The 21581-nt window shown below is 32.5% G+C and overlaps 1 protein-coding gene across 1 annotated transcript; it reads right to left on the reverse strand.

Annotated features, from left to right (window-relative positions):
- Positions 1 to 4515: 4515 nt before the first annotated feature.
- On the reverse strand, positions 4516 to 14227 carry LOC11442162 (protein FORGETTER 1). Its single transcript, XM_024785916.2, has 32 exons — positions 13654 to 14227; positions 12860 to 12925; positions 12583 to 12756; positions 12359 to 12489; positions 12116 to 12192; positions 11673 to 11854; positions 11478 to 11555; positions 11248 to 11380; positions 11095 to 11155; positions 10920 to 11001; positions 10463 to 10600; positions 10215 to 10358; positions 10029 to 10128; positions 9810 to 9941; positions 9451 to 9512; positions 9196 to 9362; positions 8962 to 9055; positions 8656 to 8753; positions 8431 to 8566; positions 8171 to 8277; positions 7841 to 7936; positions 7652 to 7739; positions 7431 to 7551; positions 7187 to 7283; positions 6981 to 7104; positions 6808 to 6885; positions 6607 to 6725; positions 6397 to 6450; positions 6222 to 6324; positions 5993 to 6121; positions 5569 to 5683; positions 4516 to 4970 (listed from the first exon to the last, which is right to left on the reverse strand). Exons 1-32 carry the CDS (start codon positions 14113 to 14115, stop codon positions 4939 to 4941), a joined length of 3780 nt encoding a protein of 1259 aa, XP_024641684.1. The 5' UTR covers positions 14116 to 14227; the 3' UTR covers positions 4516 to 4938.
- Between the last annotated feature and the right edge of the window lie 7354 nt (positions 14228 to 21581).

The raw sequence follows: 21581 nt of genomic DNA on the forward strand, positions 1-21581 counted from the left end.
TACCCCGTCCGTCAAATTTTTCTGTCAGTAAACATGACGTTTTGCAAATACCCCCCTGAAGTTTTACACTTATGTGGAAAATGCCCCCCGAACTTGAAAATTTATATATATTTTTCTTATCCTTAACTCAAAGATATTAAAGACAAGCAATTAACAGTTAACTTTAATACTTTACATGACTCTTTCATTTTTAAAGGAGTCTTTTATTTTATTTTGTTAATTTTATGCCATTTGGTTGGTCAATTCTCCATAAATTATGACTTATTTAGATAGAGACATGCCAATTCACAACAAAGTAAGCTAGAGACACTCATTCCTCATGAATAATTAATTCTAAAAGTTTCTTAAGATAAGTTTGAATAAAATTATTCTATCTTAAAAATTGAACTAAACATGCATTTTGCTAAAGTAATATGAAGTTATTAATCATGCGTTATTTTTAGAGGATATATTCTTATTTTAAGCTTAAATATTAAAGTTAACTGTTAATTGTTTGTCTTTAATATCTTTTGAATCAAGATAAGAAAAAAAATATATAAATTTTTAAGTTTGGGGGGCATTTTGCACATAAGTGCAAAACTAAGAATTTGACGGAGGGGGTAAATTGATTAACGTTGTGCAATTTCAAGGGGGTAATTGACGTTTTGTTAATTTCAAGATGATAATTGACGAAACTTACAATTTCAGGGGAAAAATTGACTATTTACTCAAGAAATATTGGAAGTCAAATTGCTTGTCAATCCCACCTAACGTGTTGTCCATGTTGTCCAACCCTTAATCTTCAACTAATTCCTTGTTACATACTTCCATTCAATTCACTGAACAAGAAATCGTTACTTTTTTCGAAACTCCACCCTCATTCTTCCTACATTTCCACCTTCACTACGACATGGCCAGAGGCACTGCTAAGTCTCAATCGACAACTTCCCTCACAATTAGTAGGAATCCTCATCTTCATATCTATTGTTGCAATTTTGAGCAACCGTCAATGTCTCAACTGAGGCAAATTTTCACTTAAATTTTTAATTTTACCTCTTCTCTGCATCTCTTCACATTCTCATTGTAAATCCCTCACTTTAAAAGCTTCTTCATTTATTATTTGACATCTTGATATGAAGAATAACATATGATCTTATTCCCCACAACCACAAGTGTTGATATTCCATACACTATTTCAAGGTGTATAACATATGATCTTATTAAATACTTTGTTTTATTCAGATTTATTTTGCATTTTCTATATACTGTTTCAAGGTGAGGAAAAACACAAGAAGGTAAAGTTGAATTGTGTTGGCTTTATGAAGGTTTCTTTTTCTTTGGTGTTAATAATAACCTGGTCAGAATCTCTTGTTGCAGATTCTAACTCAGAGTCTGAATGCAGTGGATAATTAGAACACAAAGTTAAAGAGTCAGAGAGAAGGAAAGCAGACACAAAGTAGTTTTTATACTGGTTCCTCCCACAACACAAGAGTAGTCCAGTCCCCTTGTACTTCTAAGGGATTTCACTATAATCACTATGGATTACGCATTGCTCAAGGACACTTCCAGGAGACTTCTCTTTGTTCAAGCACAACTGCAAGAGACTTATGTGCTTAAACACACCTGCTTAAGACTTCCACTCTAGGACACTACTTAAGGATTTCTTGTCCAAGGACAACTCCAAGAGACTTCCATTTGCTTAAGCACAACTGTTTAAGACTTTCCTTTGCTCAAGGACAATTCCAAGAGACTTATCTGCTCAAGCACGCAGGCGAGAGACTTACTAAAATGTTTACACAACAGTAAACAAGTAAATTTGTTCTTACACTTGAATTAACAATGGTAGTGTAAACTGAACAAATGAACAGACTCCTTAGGATTTCTAAGATATAAACATGAAAATAAATCCTAAGTGTTTTTGCAAAGGATGATATGATTCAAAGAATAATTATACAAATCAATTAAGCAAAGATCATATACCAGTTAGGTCAAATAAATCGATTCAAAAAACTTCAATGAAAAATTTGAATCAAATTATACCCAAAACACCAAAGATACCTGAGGCAAAGGATGATTCGATTCAAAATTACTTTAAAACAATTTGAATCGAATCAGACACGCATAAAAACACAGTTTGAGAAAACTTGACCTCCAAGAAACTCCTAAACATGATATTAATGTTTGTTAACATATGATACTATTGTAGAGGACCAGAGATCATGGATTGATTAGGGTGCTTTATAATATAAATAAGCTATTTAAACAAAAATCATAAAAATCATGTAAATAAAAATATCATCAAAACCTAAACCAAGGACTAACCACGGCAAAATTATAAGAACAACACTAAAATTCCTCCAAACTTTTATCCACTTCATTGTTGTCATTAGTCCACCCTCAAGTGTGAAAATCTTATGTGTTTGATTAACAATTGTTTGGTTTTGTGCATCAATTATTCCTTTCTATTCTTCATCTTTTTTCATTTCTTCAACCAATTTTTGTCCTTGTTTATAAACCAATACAAGTCCTTTTCAACGTGTGTTGTTCTCACTCATAAGCTTTCCTGAAAACTTTTCAGAAGGTCACCCATCTAAAACTTGCTTCAAGTCAAGTATGCTTAACTATGGAGTTCGTATGATTTGAGCTACCAGAAGGAAGATGCATATTGTCGATATAGATAATACCAAACAACTCTTAATAGCATTCCTTTAATCATTCATTCCATACCTACGCGGTCTTAAAATCCCTCTCATTCTAATGTGAATTTGGTTCACCTAGAAGCTGAGAAGAGCCACTCATTGTCCTGTCTTGTGCACTGGAGATCACTCCCTGCCCTCATCAGTCTCGAGCAATACATGCCCACAAGCTTCCGCTTTGTTCGTCCATGAACCACATCGTACTAGAAGTGGTTCGCTCTGATACCATTTGTAACTCCAAGAGTACTTTCATAATTTCCGTATGAACCCACAAACCAACACTAATCTTTTCAGCATGCTTAGTCCTCACTCACATACCTTTCTGGACAAACCTTGCTGAAAAGAATTGTGTTGCGTTTTGGGGTCAGTAGGAAATTATGAAAGTAGTATGGGGCAAAATTAAGAATATGACGCTTTCGTAAGCAAAATTGACAACAATAAAATTAGATTCTAAAAGAAAGCATTATTTTACCATAAAGTGTGTACAACCCCAAAACAAGTTTCCAAAATTGCCAATTGTAGCGGCTCTTCGAAGGATAGCAAAATCCCCACACCAAAATTTTTGAGTCCAACAGGGTTTTGATGTGAGAGATCCTTGTGAATTCATCATTGATCCACACTTAACAACATTTCTCAACTATTTCAGAAAAGAAGATAATGAACCTCAATCATTTGACATTGTAAATCTGATGGGGGAGAAGATGGGTTTCAAAATCCCTAATTTTGATTGAAGAAATTCGGGAGAAATAGGTTCAAATGAACCCTAATCTTGATAAACAGAGGCGGGAAGAAGAAGATGTTGACTCATCTGCCACATATACACATCCTAATGTAGCTAGCATGAAATAGATGAAAATGAGTAAATGACTGATATGGTATCATTTAATCAAATTAAAGGACTTAAATGCACTTTTTTTAATAAGAGACCAATATGAAACCAAACAGAGATGTAAGGGACCGAAATAATGTTTAAGACAAAAGTAAACAAATCAATCAATTAATGTTGGATCACGAGGGGGAGCCCAATGATCATCCATATTGGGTTCAGAGCAACCATACAAGTGAGACAGCCACCACACTTTAACGTAAAACCTTAAGACAATATATGTATGGGTTCTCTTACTTATAAAGTGATCAACCTCCACTTTTCTAAGTAATGTGAGATTTCTAACTCACACTTGCTACACAACAATTAGGAATACTAGAGATGGAGGAGAGAAGAGTAGTTATGTTATGCAAAGTAAATTTCTAATTAGACTAGGAGTTCTATTCATAGGAAAAAGTAATGGGCTAATGGCTCAGTAAAAAAAAAAAGTGCATTAAAAAGGGGGACATTTAACCAAAACCTTCAAGAGGTATTTGAAAATTAAAATATGGAAGACCTAATATAGTTTTAGGATGATACTTAGTTTTTTTCAATACACTCCCTCACGTCCATCACTATTAAGCTTAGTTGGTGGGATATAAAGGGTGAGTAGTCCGAATTTATAGCCTCTATATCATACAAAATAATTCTCGATAGACCTCATAGATAAGAGAAAAATATAGAAAAGGAGCAAATAGAAGAGAGCACAAAGGAAGGATCATCCGGCTTCAAAAACTTCCTTCACAGATATATGGAAGATACCATCTCTCGTGATATGGATATTCAATCATATGCTAAATCAACTAAGCAAAACATTGTCGATTATGGAATTCTACTAATTGTTTGTCAAACTAGTATTTATGAAGAAGCTTATGGAGCTTTTAGATATGCCATACATGCTATACTTGGAGGGAAAGATGTAGTGACTAATCGAAAGAAATTTCATAGGCAAGGTAAGACTTAGATGCCAAGGGTCTATTGTAGTGACCACAATGTTGATGCTCCTTTTATGATAGTGATACAACTTATGTTTGTTTGCAAGTACTTTTATGAGTTTGAGACAATAAGTGTTACAAAAAAGAAATATGTAGCATATGATTTTTCAAACAAAAAATTAATAACGTGTAACATGTGAACAACAGAGTTCATGTATCATGTGAAAGGTAAGCCATCTATAGTATTTCCCTATGTCAAGATCACCCATAAAGATATACAACTTTGAATTATAAACAGAACTGGATGATATAATCAAAAAATTGAAATGGAGATTGCACAATTGTGTTGCATCTCAATGAGCACATGATCTTTCCTTTCCGCAAATCTATCAACAAACTTAAGCCTTTACATAAAACAAAGTGCTAGTGATCTTCACGAAAGGGAGACGCCGGGTGCCTCAGGTCAATCATCCAGTACTATAACAAATTGTAAATCTACAGATGTCAAAAGCAAATATATAAGTATACGCATCACCTTGGAGAAAAGAATTTGACCAAAATTCAAACAGAATTCTAAGCCATATTTGCAACAAAGAATAACTAAGAAAAAAGATTATAAGTTTTTAATGTTGAAGTCTTCCCATGGAACAAAAGTCAATCCTTTCTGTTTGGGCATGACTTTTATGAGAATTGTTAAAATGACACTGATTTTTCAGAATCAACTATTCTAGTAAGCATTCATTCCTAAACTGAAACTTTCCATCACACCAACAGCATATATCGATATAACCCTTTGGGAGCCAGCAGAAACTATCGAAAACATAGCATCATAAAAAGAAAAACTTCTTAAGCCCTTTGCGTATGTGTATGCATGTTTGTATGTGCAAGATAAATTTAGGATATTGATAAATTTAGGCCCTTAAATTATTGATTGAAAAACATGATTGCAGCATTTTTTTTTTAATTTTTAAATTTGAACATAGTATAAATTATAATGGGAAATATTTCTTCTGTGAAAACAATCAATCAAAGCAGGTACATGTGCAGGTGTGCTCTTTAGAAAAGGTGTTAGGATGGAGAGAAAGAAAGAAACCTTGAAGTACAGTGTCAACTGCTTCTTTAGGGACAAAAAGCCCTACGATACGTCTGCTGTTATCTGATGTAGTTTCCACACGAACAACGCGTAGCCTCTTAAGAATTTGTTGGGACTGTACATATTTTTATTTGCAATTAGAAGTAATTTGCATATGATAAAATGACTATTATAGTGCTTTAATGAGTAAACAATCAACCAGAGGCTCAACAAAATCAGCACATATTTTCATTAAAAAGTTACTAAAAAAGTTAGTTGTCATACTATATCACAACAAAAGCTATCTATTACGATTTCCACAAAATATGATCAGATATAGAGGATATCATAAAGTGACAAATTGATACATCATACGCGAATTGATAATTTTAGCATCTGCAAAATATGTTCTTTCTCATGAATGTTTTATGAGTTGGTGAAATACCTTCTTAGAAATCGCCTTTAATACGTTTCCCCAAATAGGAAAAATGACACCACCTAAGACATTTACTTGCTGAAGTCTTGAGCCAACTGAACATAACTTGCCTTTCTTACAATTAGGACCATGCATGCACTGACAACAAAAGTAATAAGTCAAAATGTGAATTTGAAAAATCTACATAGTTTCTCACCCCATGACCAATGAGTGAGTGCACACCAACATGTATATATACCTGTTTAGATGAAACTTCATATTCGTTTTCCCAACCAATTTGGGCCTCCTTCAAAGATGAAACTTTTGAATATTTTAAAGTTAATTCTGCCAGATTCATATCCCTACAATTGCAACAGAAAATGGGTAAACAAGAAAATTAAACTAAAAGAAGGCCAAGTAACTCAAATACATACCGAGTTGATTCTCCGGTAGTGGGACGAACTATCTTACACATAGATGGAGCAGAACTGAAACAGAACCAAGAACAAACATAATGACATCAGTAAATGAAACTAGAAAGCTTTATTATGTACTCCCTCTGGCCTCATATATAAGCAAAAGTCACCAAATTCAACTCTATTGAATATTTACACAACAAGGACGACAAAAACTAGAAATGATACCTTTCAAATGCTAAAATAAAATGATGTCTTCCCAACCACTCCCTGTTAGACTTATAGAAGCCGTCACCATCTGAACAAAATCCAGCCTTCTGCTTCTCATTGAGCATTGTATTTGCCAACTGATGCGTAAATGATGTCAGCAAAATATGTATGTTAGAGTAAAGCACTAATTAGTTAGAACATCTGAAAAAGCATATGCACCTCCCACGAAACCCCACGATCCAAGGTGAATGTGAACAGATCAGCTGAAGCCCCGCTCATTTGATCAACATAGACTGTCTGCATCAAAGGAAATTTATCTTCAGTCTTAAATTTGCTATGCAATAACATACGATAAAGAGTGGCAGCCAGAAGTTTAGGAGGAAAATAAATACCTTTGGATTCCCTTGCAGTTCAATGACGGTAGCTTTCAAGTCAACAATGCCGGTGTCAAAGTTACCTTCAATGCGAGCTTTGTGAACAAGAAGATCCAAAATATTCACAAATAACTCAAAAAGCCTGTTGATACCCAAAAAATTAGTGTATTGAACCAAATGTTCAAAGTTGACGTACCAAATCAATTCATTCACAAAATACAAACCTATTCTGAATCTCAGGAGCTATTCCCAAAAGCCGGTTAAGAAATCGACGAATATTGCGTTTATATTTATCATCCATGCTGCAATCCATATCACCTCCTTTAAATATAAGAAGCCAACATTTAATAACGAGGAAAAATAAAGATACTGTGGTATCATAAACTTCACATCAGTAAATGATGAAACCATAAATACATTTTGATTAGATATTCAATCTAATATTAGACAAGGGAAAACAATGATTACCAAGACCGTCGTCCTTAAAAATATTAACAGAAACAAGAGCAGCTTTTGCCTGCATAATAAAATCTTTGATTGTATCTGGTCTGTCAGATAAGCATCCTGGAGGTACAACAGGAAGAGGATCCTACATAATTACATTATCAGTTGATAGATTGGACTTGTTCATTTCTTATTAAACATATAGCCAATATGAAGATTTGTTATTTTAAACGAAAATTAGATACCTTTCCTAGTATTCCACCGTATAAAAGCTCTAGAGCCCTCTTCCCATACTCGCTATCATAATTATATGCATTTAACGAAGGTCCAGCCCTGTAAAGTTCACAGGAAGTCGGGAACAACATTGACTAAGATGATAAATAAAATTTTTCCATATTGGCTCATTGAAAACACAACTGATGAATCTAACATACCTACGATCTCCCTGAGTCAAAGCTCCAAGGGATTCCAATCTCTTTGCAACAGCTGATGCAAACCGGCGTTCTCCACCAAGGTTCGAAAATAATAACCTGAAGAAAATTTATAAGGATATGAAATCGTGTCAAACAACAGCACCTGTCACTGCAACCATTTTAAATCAGATTTAAAGTGCTTCAACCTTACTCTCTCTGATCTTATAGTAACCAATGAAGCATTGTTACCTTTTCTGGAGCAATATTCTCAGTTATTGTATTTTAATCAACGAAACTTATTTATCATTATGCGAAATTCACAAACCAAATTAATAAATAATTCTTAGGGACCTGTATTCTGGTGCTGAGACTTGATTTGATCTATGAGTTCTTCCAAACTGTTGAATTGCTCGGTCGGCACTCCATGGAAGTTCAAGAGTCAAGTGAACCCTTCTTTTCTATTTTGTAAAGGTCAAAGGTAAGAACAGAAAAAGAAGAATAAAACAAACAATTGAAAAGTTCACAAAATAGTATAATATTACTAGCTTCTGAGCAGACTATTTGCAAAAAACCATCAAAATAATAGGACAGAGAGAACACTAATTGATTACCTGATTTTTTACTCTTCGGTCAGCCTGTAACGAAACGCCAGCTGATCCTGCTTCAGAGATGATAGCCACTAACTTCGTACCTTCCATAAAGAGCTTTTTTTCATTCATGTTGACCATGTCGGCAGTGACATCTTTTCTAAAGGGAAAGAAAAACCCAACTAATTCAGCTAGCATGAAACAATGTTTATCAAGTAGATATGGTATTGGTGACATTTTGCAACTTACGAATATCGAGTCTGATAAAACACACCCGTTCCACTAGGGGCCCTCACAAGCATTCCTTTCCTTCCAGTAATTTCTGCAACTTTGTCATGGCCTCCTAACTGCATTAAAAAAAAATTCATTTATAGAATCCGGTAAAGAACTATACTTTGGCGTATAGCATTAATTATGCAGCATAAAATTTCTACAGACATCTTTTCATAGCAGTTACTTAACTGCTATTGGACAAACAACTATGATTGATAAGAATCGTTAAGGGAAGGTACCATTAAAGAAGAAGACGGGGATGAATAAACAAATAATCATTACCTGGTCAATAATATCATCCAACGGATTTTTTGGAAGATCCAAAGCACAAATCCTCTCTAATATTTTGTGCCTAGACTGCATGGCTGTGTCATAACTGCAGTAATCCCATGAAAATAATCATCGCTGTCATACTCTTCTTTTTATCTAACTTTTTGTTGATTGTTGTTGTCATAAAATGATAAATTATGACATTGAAACCAGAGTAACAAATTAAAACAAATAAAAGTTTTAAACCTCTTATGGAGTTCAATTATGTTTGGTCCAGGAAGGAGATATTTGTCACTTTTATCCTTGCACAAATCACAAGCCCATTTCTCAAGAACAAAATCACCAATTGGGGGAACGAATGATTGATGAGCGTATTTTCCACAGAGGGAACACTGCAACAAGTTTTCCATTTCCTGCACAGAAAAATATGTGAATCCTACGCATATGGCATCAAGGAAATTCAAGAAAGTTTTTTCAGAGAAAAATTAATAAAAAAATTACCTCTTTAATTTCATATTTCGGAAACTCATAATCAGGGTCGGAAGATTCAAGACCAGAGACAACTGCATTAAACAATGGTAAAATCAAATGGTTCCACATATATCCTCTTTGAATAAATTCTCTCATTGAAAAATGATAACAAAATAATTAGAGAATTTTAAAAACAATATTTGTATCTTTATATATCTAATAACTTTTTGAAAATCAATGTAGTTGATCTGCACCCTTTCTCACTCCATATAAAGGCTGAAAAAAATAAGTCGGCATTGATGCATGAGAAAGGGTTTCCGTATGTAACTGACGAATAACATACAGAATGATAGTTGCAAAAGTTTAATAAAAATTTGTTTGAAACTCACTTTTAGATTCTTCATCACTTTCAGCATCACTAGGAGGCTGACACTTGGCTACTTTTTTGACTCTAGATTTTCCTGAAACGTCACGACTTGCCAAGTGCCTCTTCCTTTGAAGCTCCTTTACACCGTCGTCTGCTATAATAGAGTTAAAAGTGAAAACTAATAATTGAAAAATTATAAAAATAAATGAAACTTATATAACAAAACACGGCATGTAGATACCATGGAGAATTTCGGGCTTTTTTGGCAACGGGAAATTGTCTTCAACAAATTTTAGCAGCAACTCACGAGGTCCAGAAATAAAGTCATCAAGTTCAGAGCCCTAAACAAAATAATAAATAACACATAATGCAACTGAAACGAGGAAAAATGATTTTATGTTAAATGAAAATAGATTCAAATACACACATATTTTGTAACAGCATCCTCTGTCCTTGCTTCCCCTGTACTCTGCAGACCTATGACTACACACTTGTCTTCCATTAATGCTTGCTTCACAAGTCTCACTACAGTAGGGACTTTAGCAGACATACACAAGTGTCTGAAGAATCTCTACAGTTTCAAAAGGAAAAGGGACAACCGAAAAACTTCAATAAATAATAAATTTCTAATAGAGATGAATAACTTGTCTCCAGGAACCAACTTAGACTTATTACCTGGTGGCTTGCCCAATATAATGCCCATATTTTTCTAGTATTAATATTGTTGGTGGATACTTGTGCACATAAATCAATGGCAGACAGCAACTCCTCATGCAAATCCACCCAAACTTCTGTAGCCTTTTTATATGCATGCTACAATATTTGAAAAAAAAAGAAAACATAATCAGACAAGCTTACTGAATTCAAAAGAAAATTGATAAGAACATACATTACTAGATGAGAATACTGAATTAAAAAGACAAATGAATGAGTAAAACAAAATATAGATCTGAACTACCTATTAGACCATGATGTTAAGATTCTATTATAACAATAGCTTAATACACAAGTAATGGTAATTACTATCAATAAAGCAAGGCAATTAAATTTTTTCTCTTCGTTTAATTATCTACAGAGAAAGAACAAGTAAAGAGTTGCCATCAATATTCCCAAAAAAATTAGTTGGCCATACCGTCATTCTATCATCTAATGACGCGTCAACAATTTCAAACTCAGCACCCTTGTAGCTAAGCGTGCGACATAAATACATCCCTCTGAAATTAGAAAATGAAGCAGAATAATATATCTTTCAGATACATATAGGTACATATGGCTGAGAGTGGATATGTTTGTAGAAATATTATAACCTTGCTTTCATGTCCATTGCAACTAGTTCTAGAGCTCCAACACCCCCTTTCTCAAGAGCACCTGGATTCATCACTTTTTATTAACTTTAAACAATTACAGGGTAACTTACTATTTTGAAAAGCAAAAAGTAAAGATAAGAGAAAGAACACTACCTAGAAAATCACTAAAATCAGGGAAACAAGTCCCAGCTCCCCAAAGACCAAGTCGAACCATATAAGCCATATTGCGAGGTTCAGATGCACCGGTAGCTGAGCAATAGACAATCCGAGCTTCAGGTAGTTGAGCCTGTCAAATTTTAAAGAAAGAACTTGGAATAATTCATACACTCAAAACTGATTATTTCATTTTGAAGTGAACATTAACACAACTAGAGTGTACAAACCTGTATAGCAAGTACTGCTTGACCAGTTTTCGTTGGATTCTTATCCTTTTCTGGAACCAAATTTTTTGCTTTATGACACTGTAATGAAACCGACACACTTCAGCAATAAAGATTAAACAAATATATCCCTCAAAATTAAACAGTGGAACTACCAATTGACAATATGATTGATATCCGTTTTAAAAAGTCTAATACCTCATCAAAAATTATAAGACCGTCAAACTCGGGTCCACACCACTGCACAAGCTGTTGCATACGGGTACGACCTCTGTCAGATGATGCTATGAGGCTACTGTACGTCGAGAAAATAACTCCCTCCTTAACTCCAACAGACTTCGAATCAAGCTTAACATAAGGCAGTTTATTCAAAGCATGCACTGGACAGATTCAAGAAAGAAATATATTTAAATGCATAATAAATCTTGCAATATACAAAATAGTGAAAAAACAATTACAATCATCTTTTCACTTCATTATTACTAACTTTTAAATCATTCCTTTACAACTGACACTGAACCCCTTCTATCGGTGATTAATAGCATTACGTTTATGTTAATAATATGATAATTACATCAAACTATCAAAAAAGCTAACCATATCTTAGGACTTTCATTTGCAAACCCAAAATGCATATATACCTGCAATGCAACTTGCACCCATATCATCCAAATCTCTTCTCGCATCAAACTTCAAGTCTGAACCAACAGAAATCCACCTGAGTAAGATCAATGGAACATGAAAATAGGAATTAAAAGATCAACTGCAAGTTGAAATTACAAACATGTATGCATGCATAGTAAAGCACATTGAAAAGTGAATGTTTATCTAAATTCATAAAAGCATGCCCATGATTACATGTACAAATTGTGACCTAAACTTACAGGGCTTTTCTCCTTCCATGGTGCCAGTTCTCCCAGATTATCCCAGCAACTGTTCGACCTTTACCTACACCAGCTCCATCTCCAAGAAAGAATCCTGCCCTAGCACCACTGGGAATGTGTTGAAGGTGTCTCTACCATGCAAAGAAGCATCACACATATGAAAATTAAATTGTAATTCTATATAATTATTTATTATCGATATTCAATCATGTGGTGAGAGAAACCTGACAAGCATAGACCAATGTCTCAATCTGCAAGCATGACAAAGCCTTTGAACGTTCCAAATCATTCTTAATCATTGGGTCATAAGTAGGCTCGGGTGGCTGCACTGCAGACAAAGAAGATGTCTCTACAATTGGATCTGGGTGTGGAGGTCCGATAGATAGCTTGGATGGTCGCTGTATAACGAGAGACGTTGATATTAGTTAAATGTACCATTCAATAAATTAACAGAACGAAGTTAACATAACTTGCTCCCTAGACCTAGAGTCTTTAACTCACATAATCTGTAAATGTTTCTCCGGCGACACCTCCATCACCTTCTTCCTGCTCCACTTCTTCAACCAGCTGATATATTTTAATGTTGACGATAAAAAAAAATGAGATACAAATACAAGGATAGCAAAAATAATTAGATATACAATTGAAATATCCCACGACATCAATCAAACCCTTGAGTGGAAATTAACAAAGTCATTCATTGATTTTCTTTTCATTTCTTATTCTAAATCCTTCTCCAACACACATTGTTTTCCAACTGTCTCTTTTGGATTCTTGCTTATTTGAGCTTCTATGGGAAAACTTATGAAAACAACTGATGACATTTTAGAAACTATTTCCAGCTTAGAAGCTCTCCAAATGGCTTACAAAAACAGCTTATAGATTATGCAAACGAAGCTTGACTTAATTTAATCTTGTGTTATAGAAATAGCTTATTCGTAAACACTTATACGATAAGTGCTTATTTTATAAGCTGCAAAATAAGTTCCAAACAATCCCCTAATAGCAACTAATCAAAACTAAGTAAGATAAACAATCTAAAATCATTCTCTAATCAATACAACAATCAATTTAAGTTACAAAAATATTAAGCAATACAACAATCATTATAAAGCAACAAATCAAGAACCTAATAAAATAACTTATTTTATAAGCTACAAAATTAAGTTCTAAACTGCACACACACACACACTCATCACTTAACTCAAGAACAACTAATTAAATCACTCTCTCATGAGCACAAAATTAGGTCAAAATCAAATGATCCACAAAAAAAATCCAAAGCAATTTTTCACCTCGTTAACTTCTTCTTCTTGTTTACGATCAGCATCACCAACATCAAGAATAACAAAACACAGCGGACACGGAAACTGCACCAAATCACTCGGTCCTTTCACAAGCGCCTTACAGTGGAAACACTGGATTTTCACCGCAGACGACGCGATTTGACATATAGGACAAGGTAACTGCACCACTCCAGGTGGTGCGGAGAAGCAAGTCCGGCAATTGGTACATCGCTGCTTGCGTGCCACGGGAGGTTTTGGTGGTGGCGGTGGTGGTTGATGATGCTTTCTGTTAGGAAAAGAGCGAGGGAGAGAAGTTGAAGAGGTGAAACTTGAGCGGGAAGAATTCGGTTTTGTTGGCGGGTTTAGGGTTTGGGGTCTTGTATATGGGTTATGTCTTCTGTATCTTCTAGTTTTTAGTTCCATACGAAGTTGTTCAAGATTCGGTGATTTTTTTTTATTCATTCCACTCATTGTTGTTGTGAGAAAGAGAAGAATAGCGATGAATTAAAGAAGAGAAAAAACGAGAGAAGAGAGAAAAAGGTTATGCAAAGTAAAAGAGTTTCTAATTAGATTGGCAATTCTATTTATAAGAAATTCCGGTGAGTTAACTCATCAAAAAGTTTTTTTGTTGTTTTGTTTTTGGTTGCAAAAGGAAAAGGAGAAAACAAGAAAAACACAAACGGGGACAAAAAGAAAAACGCCAAACAAAATCTAGCTAATCCCTAAGAAAGAAAAATACACACATGGACAAAAATAAAAATTACAAAAGTTTATAAGCTAGGAATTATTGTCAAAGTTGGATTTACCGTCCGAATACTCTAATTATTATTATTATTATTATTATTATTATTATTATTATTATTAATACATATCTCTCTTTCCGTTTATTTTATTGCGCTAATGCGTGTAAATTATGAACAATATTTTATGAAATTTTTTATTTTAATTAAAATTATAAGTAGAAATATTTGGGACTTTCAAATTGTAACAAACCCAAAAAACCATGTTTATCTTTTTCAATAACAATAGTTACTTATAAAATATAATATAAATTCTTATCATTTTTAATATCATCAACAATATAACATTAATATAAAAAAATTTATTTAAGGGTATAATTGGAATTATAAAAAATTCAGTCAAAAATCTCAATCCTCTTCATATATAACATTGATAATATTGTTCCTATTGTAGGGAGATATTTCCTATTTTAAAGGGATTTAATTTTTTAATTAAAATTTAAAATAATATTATTAAAAGATGAAATAGATAATAAGATAGTTTAAATGAAGGATAAAATAGGTAATGAAAAAATCAGTCTAAACTCATGTATTTTAAGTCGATTTTCTTTATATATGGTATAGCTTATTGCTAATGTTAGACAAGGTGTTAGTATGTATACATTATCAACGATATTTTTTTATGAGCTTTTGATTAAAATTAATTTGATTTTGATCACAGTAATAGGTAGAGATAATAGATATTTTATACTTTTTTTTCTTGCTAAACCAGGAGAATGGATAGACATCAAGGGAAAGCAACGACATCCCAACTAGGTTGACACCTCGCAGAACCCCCATCCTATACCGCCAATCTCATAGAATATTTTATACTTTCATATTGTAACAAACTATACTTATTTTTTCATCGATACCAACAATATAATATCTTTCAAAAAATTTAACAAAGGGAGTATCAAAGAATATGGTTATTTGGAATGAAAGTAATGAGCACATATAAGCAAAAACAAAAATGTTTCTTTATAAATATAAAAAATTTATTAAAATAAACGGTTTGATCAAATGATTATCTATTTGTTATTTAAAACATGAATCATGTTTAAAATTTGAAAAAATCTATGCTAAATTCGATATAATATAAAATTACATTTAATGAATGAGAAACAAATAAAATAGTTAGAATGAAAACATGAAATTATTTATACATATTTTTAATCCAAGTGAGTAGCATGATGCTAGCTCTCATACAATATACCACAGAACAAAGATTGATAAAAAAGAGAGAGGGAGATAAGACCAAAACCCTATGAAAAGGAAGATAATCTAAAACAAAGTTTGTTTAAGGTTAAACCTATATACTGGCTAACTTTTCAGCACAACTATTTACTTCTTTATAAATGTGTGATATAATGAACTTCATATGGATATGTTTTGAAGAATGTAGTTGTTCCTTATGTTTCTTACTTCCCAAGGCACTCAATCTCGACTTTTGAAATCATGTATAACCATCATGGAATCAATTTCTAACCATATACTTCTCCATTTCTTGTCTCTGGGAATCTCAATTGCTTAGAAAACTCAACAATGATAGAGTTTAGATGCCTAATCCTTTTGCAAAACAGCGAATGAAATAAGCTTGATCGTCCCTGAAGATTCCACCACAAGCTGAAATACGAGGACTTCCCACATCAACTCCATAAGTATTGCACTCAATCTAGTTGATTAAATGAGGTTGCAAGATGATTTCCTTAATGATTGGAGCTCTTAGGATGAATTGTTACTTTGAAAGCTTTGAGAATAAAAAATCTATCATTGATGAGGTTGCAGACAAATTTGAGTTGCTCCATGCTTTGGAAACATTATAAATTATTCGGTTAAATATGTTTTTGGTCTCTATAAATATACTAACTTTTCGTTTTAGTCTCTCTAAAATTTTCCTTCAACTTTAAGTCCCTACAAAATTTTCAATCACTACTTTTGGTCCCTATTTTTAAGTTAATTTTTGTTTTTTTAAATGAAATTATGCAGAAGACAAATTAATAGAATTTTTTAATCCAAAATTATAAAAATTCATATTAAATTCATGTTTTGTTAAAAAATTCTAATGTTTTTTGGGAGAGATTGTTATAATATTATGAATTCTTTTGCAAAATTTCATTTAAAAATATAAATTCTACATATGAGTTTACTTTAAAGGAGGGACCAAAAGCGAAAATGGAAAATTTTTAAGGGACTAAAAGTTGAAATTTTTTTTTAGAGGGAGTAAATCGAAAAGTTGACATATTTATAGGGACCAAAAATATATTTAACCCTAAATTATTTGATTTATAACCGACTTCCAATTGATGAGCTTGTTCCTTGGTCGCCAAATGATTTTGAAAATGAACCAAAGCAGATTTGATCACCAATTTGCACTGCTTTAAGCCACCTCTATCATAGAACTCAATTTGAATGGCAATATTGAACAGTGAAGCAAGCCAACACCAAATTTTGAATGCAAGAGGGCATTCAAAACATAGATGAAATGAAGTTTCCTCATTTTTAAAACAAAAGTTAAACATTGTTTTCTATTTTTTTCCCTTTTAATGTGTTGTTTGCTTTATAGTGGTGGCATTATGGAGTCAGCGATGAGGTTCAATGGAATGCATGATTTAAAAGAATGATTTAACTAATTTCGAAACTCATTCTTCATTGCTTTATTGAAGATAAATTTACATACTCTAAATGGTTAAAAAGGTTTACGGGGAATACATATATGTACTGCCATACGAGGGTGAAAATAAGTGCTAGAAGTTTAATACTTTAATGACAAGAAGGGTAATATTGTTATTTTTGATAATTTGTAGGGGTGAAAGTATCAATGTAGGGGTAATTGGGTAAAGTTTTCTTTGTAAGGATTGGTGAAGATTGTGATGTGTAAAGGTCCTCTTCGAAGCACGAATTCTGCATTTACTCCAGTCCATGGACTATTTGACGTATAAAACAGCCCATTGAAAGAAGATAAAAGAAAATTAGTAGAAACTTTTAACATTTATTCGACAAGTAACCTTTTACCTTTAAGATGAATAAGTGACGAACCTCTCTTCAACATCTTAGTTCAATTTTCTCCGTGCCAATTTGGATGAACTAGTTTATCTTCTTAAAAAAAGTGAGAAGTTTGGAGTTTGAATCCCATTCTCTGTATATTTCAATTTATGTTTTATATCAACCGAATTATGCTCACGAGGATTAATAGAAAAAAAAAATTAGCGAAAGATAAAGAATACAATATATTTTGGTGAGAATTACATTATATATTACTATATATTTGAACTGTCATAAATATACAAATCTTTAATACACGGGTGATGACACACTCAACATAATCACAACGCGTGATGCCGCTGTTATTTGGATCTAGCTTTAAGTTGCGTGGTGATTTTTTTAACAATCCGAAACCTTATATATATATCTTGTCAAAAAAAAAAAATATATATATATATTTTGTCAAGTAGTGTAGTGGCTAGAATTCACATTTTTTAAAGTGAATAACTGGGGTGTCCGGGGTTCGAACCCTAGCCCACTGTGTATAGCAATGCATATCCCTACCCCAACTAAACTAAGCTCAAGGGGACACCCAAAACCTTATATTAATTACTCCGATGATGAGTAGTATTTTATGAAACTTTTTTTTATTCAGCAGCATTCATCATCGGCTCATTCCCAAATTATTGTGAGAATTACATGATACAGTATATTTCAAAAATTATAAATTACTTACTTTTGGATTTTATTTTTTTTTCAATTTATTTACACACAAACATGCATAGTGTTCCAACCATAAAGGATGTGGAAGAGGTTTACCGACTGATCATCAAATAGTGGAGAAGGCAGTGGGGAGTTAAAGGCATCGGGATCATGCTTATAGGACATGTGTTCGAACCAAATAAATTATTGTAGGAAATTTTGTGAGGAGTCTTGTTTCATGTCAGGGACGCTCTCTTTTTAACACTCATTTGTTTATTGAATGAAATCAATATAAGCCAATAGATTTTTTTTCTGCCCTACTTTATGGCAAAAAACACAAAAATACCATATTTTTTCGGAAAATTGCATAAATACCCTACTTTTTCAGATGTCTCTGGTACCACTCCACTTGGAGTTGCGGAGTACCCTAAAATGTGACGAAATTTTTGTCCTTATTGTACCCCTCTACTTGGAGTTGCGGGGTACTTTCTAATTTTTTTTTTTTGAATTTTTTTTATACCCCGCAAGCTTGACTTGCGTCCTATATATTGGTTTTTTTTTTTTTTAAATTTTTTAAATATCCCTCTACTTGGAGGTAGAGTTAGAGGTGTCAAATGGGCCGGTCCGGCTCGGGTCCGACTATAGAAATGGGCCAGCCCAGCCTGGCCCGTTTATGATTGGGTCGTGAATTTTAGAGCCCGGCCCGGCCCAGGTGGGCCATGGGCCATCCCGGCCTGGCCCGTTTATGTTTTATTTTTAAAATTTATTCATTTTTTTTTTAATGTATTATGTATTAGTTACTCACCATTCTTTTTTTGCTAAAATATGATTGGATGGATATAAAAATATAAATAATTTTTACATTAACATTGAATAATAATTAAACTCTAGATTATTCTTTCAATTAAATCAAATTAATAATTTATAAACTTTAAAATTTTAAAACCGTAAGCTAAAATTCATCCATATTTATTAAGTTTTTTTATTTAAATATTTTTTTGTTAATAAATTTTAAATTTGTTGATAATTTTTTTAAAAAGTATGTTGTTTTTTAACAAAAATAAAATGAAATATGGGCTAATGGGCCGGCCCAAAGCCCGGTGGGCCAGCCCCGCCTGGCCCAACTTTTGTATGGCCCAAATGGGCTTGGGCCCAAAAAAGCCCGAGTGCATTTTTTGTTTAGTTTTTTAGGCCCGACCCATGAGCCCGGCCCATTTTTTACAGCTCTAAGTAGAGTGGTATAATAAAGACAAAAAAAAAGTAATTAGCATGCATAAAAAGAAAATAATAATAATAACTTAATTTAAAAAAACTAATTAAAATTATATAACAAATAAAATACAATAAAATCTACAATTATTATGAAACATGTATTATTTCATCTACTATAAATACTTCCTTTCATTTTTCAATTTATCACACCATTTCAACTTATATTAATAATGTTAATTTAGGCATTGATAAAAAAGTAATTATAATAATAATCATAATATTTATAAAATAAAAAACATACGAAATACAAAGTTACTTGTCATGTGGCCCCATCGTCGACCATCACGATGTGATTGAGTCCACTTTTGTTTGGGAATATTGTCGACCCATGCTAAAGCCTTTCGGTCTGCAACAACAATTTCAGAACGGTAGTATTCGAATGTAGGGATGTTCATGGCCTAACCTGCATTGTTTTGAAAAAAGTTAGATGTGTCTTTTTAAAAAAATAATATGACGAAGACCAAGATGACCCTCAAGTAAATCGCGGAAGACATCGTCGAAGACGAGGGTGTGGGACAACAGGGCATTTATAATAATTGTAGATTTTATGGTATTTTATTTGTTATATAGTTTTAATTAGTTTTTTTAAATTAAATTATTATTATTTTCTTTTTATGCATGCTAATTACTTTTTTTGTCTTTATTATACCACTCTACTCCAAGTGAGGGGTATTTAAATTTTAAAAAAAAAAACCAATATATAGGACGCAAGTCAAACTTGCGGGGTATAAAAAAAAAATAAGAAAGTACCCTGCAACTCCAAGTAGAGGGGTACAATAAGGACAAAAATTTCGTCACTTTTTAGGGTACCCCGCAACTCTAAGTGGAGTGGTACCAGAGACACTTGAAAAAGTAGGGTATTTCTGCAATTTTCCAAAAAAGTAGGGTATTTTTATATTTTTTGGCATAAAGTAGGGCATATTTTTTTTTTCTTCCAAGCCAATACAAAGGTGAGTGGTGGAGAAAATGTTAAAAAGAGAGTATTGCCAGCACCACTTTTAATGGATATGTTATGTATGTAAATTAATTTTACTTTAACATCTAAAAACAATCAATTATTTCTGGACAAGCATGGTTGTTTTGTACAACAAAAAAAAGTATATGGGTGATTTAACAAAATACACGGTTGCTATTGGATGACAATGTAAAATGATTTTTTGGTGAATATCCTATTTTCTCTAATTTTAAAAAATAAATTGGTTTAATTAAAGTAGAGCAAGTTGACACAAATCAGAAGGGTTGCAACGGTTCATTTGGCAACACACGTATCTTTTACAACTCTCTAAACAAAACACTCTCAATGTTGTCACAATTCAACCATTCCATTCTACAGGTATGTTTTTCTATATTGTTTTTTTTCTCTTCATTTTTCTTCATCTGGGATTTCTATGTTGTCACAATTGCATAATTTATTACTTTGGTCCATGCATCATGATGGACGTAATTGTATGTAAACTTTTAACTGCAAAATACTTTTATTTCCAGGTTTCAATATTTTTGTTGTTTTGCTTGAAATTCTTTTATTTTTTGTTTCATTCCAAACTTTCATTTTCCATCTTTGTTTTTCTTCTTGTACTTTCTTCTTGTTCTCTTCTGGATATAGCAGCAAACCAACGGTTACGTAACGTTAATTTACTTGTTATTTGCCCATTGAAATCTATCTTCTAATAATGATGATAATATATATATTTTTTTCTGATGATGAAGAATATCAATGATAAATGATAATGATTATAATTTATGAAAATAGAAATTTATTCCATAATTCATATATTATTTTTTGAGAGTCAGCACATAGTGATCGTTAAATAGAAATTGGATCAATACATTCAAAACATTATTATTTTTAAAAAAAAATATCAACTTCTCTTTGTACATAAAATAAAATCCTTTAATATGTTCATGATGAATATTGGGAACTCATTCTCTTTACACAAATAATTTCTTTGTATTTTTATGCATCATCATTAGTACATAAATTACTTGATTTTATACTATATTTACAGAGGATATGAAGTCCCTTCCAAAGTGATGTAAATTATTTTAATTTTAATTTATTATTCAAATCAGATCTGAAAATATTTGCTTTTATCCCTCAAAAAAAAAAAAATTGCTTTTATGACTTAGGAAATATGTCATGCTGAGAGAATAAAATTAAAATAAGGAAAAATGTTTTATGACTTAGTTTTGGACTTTATA

This window comes from Medicago truncatula, chromosome 6 (assembly GCF_003473485.1).
Source record: "Medicago truncatula cultivar Jemalong A17 chromosome 6, MtrunA17r5.0-ANR, whole genome shotgun sequence".
Lineage (NCBI taxonomy): Eukaryota > Viridiplantae > Streptophyta > Magnoliopsida > Fabales > Fabaceae > Medicago > Medicago truncatula.

Excerpts from the sequence above, each read along its gene's own strand:
- LOC11442162 (XM_024785916.2), bottom strand. The coding sequence starts at position 14,115 with ATGAGTGGAATGAATAAAAAAAAATCACCGAATCTTGAACAACTTCGT. Across the intron at positions 10,601-10,919 it reads CATTAGATGATAGAATGACG|CATGCATATAAAAAGGCTAC; the intron begins GTATGGCCAACT and ends CAAATATTGTAG. Across the intron at positions 7,740-7,840 it reads TTGACTCAGGGAGATCGTAG|GGCTGGACCTTCGTTAAATG; the intron begins GTATGTTAGATT and ends TGAACTTTACAG.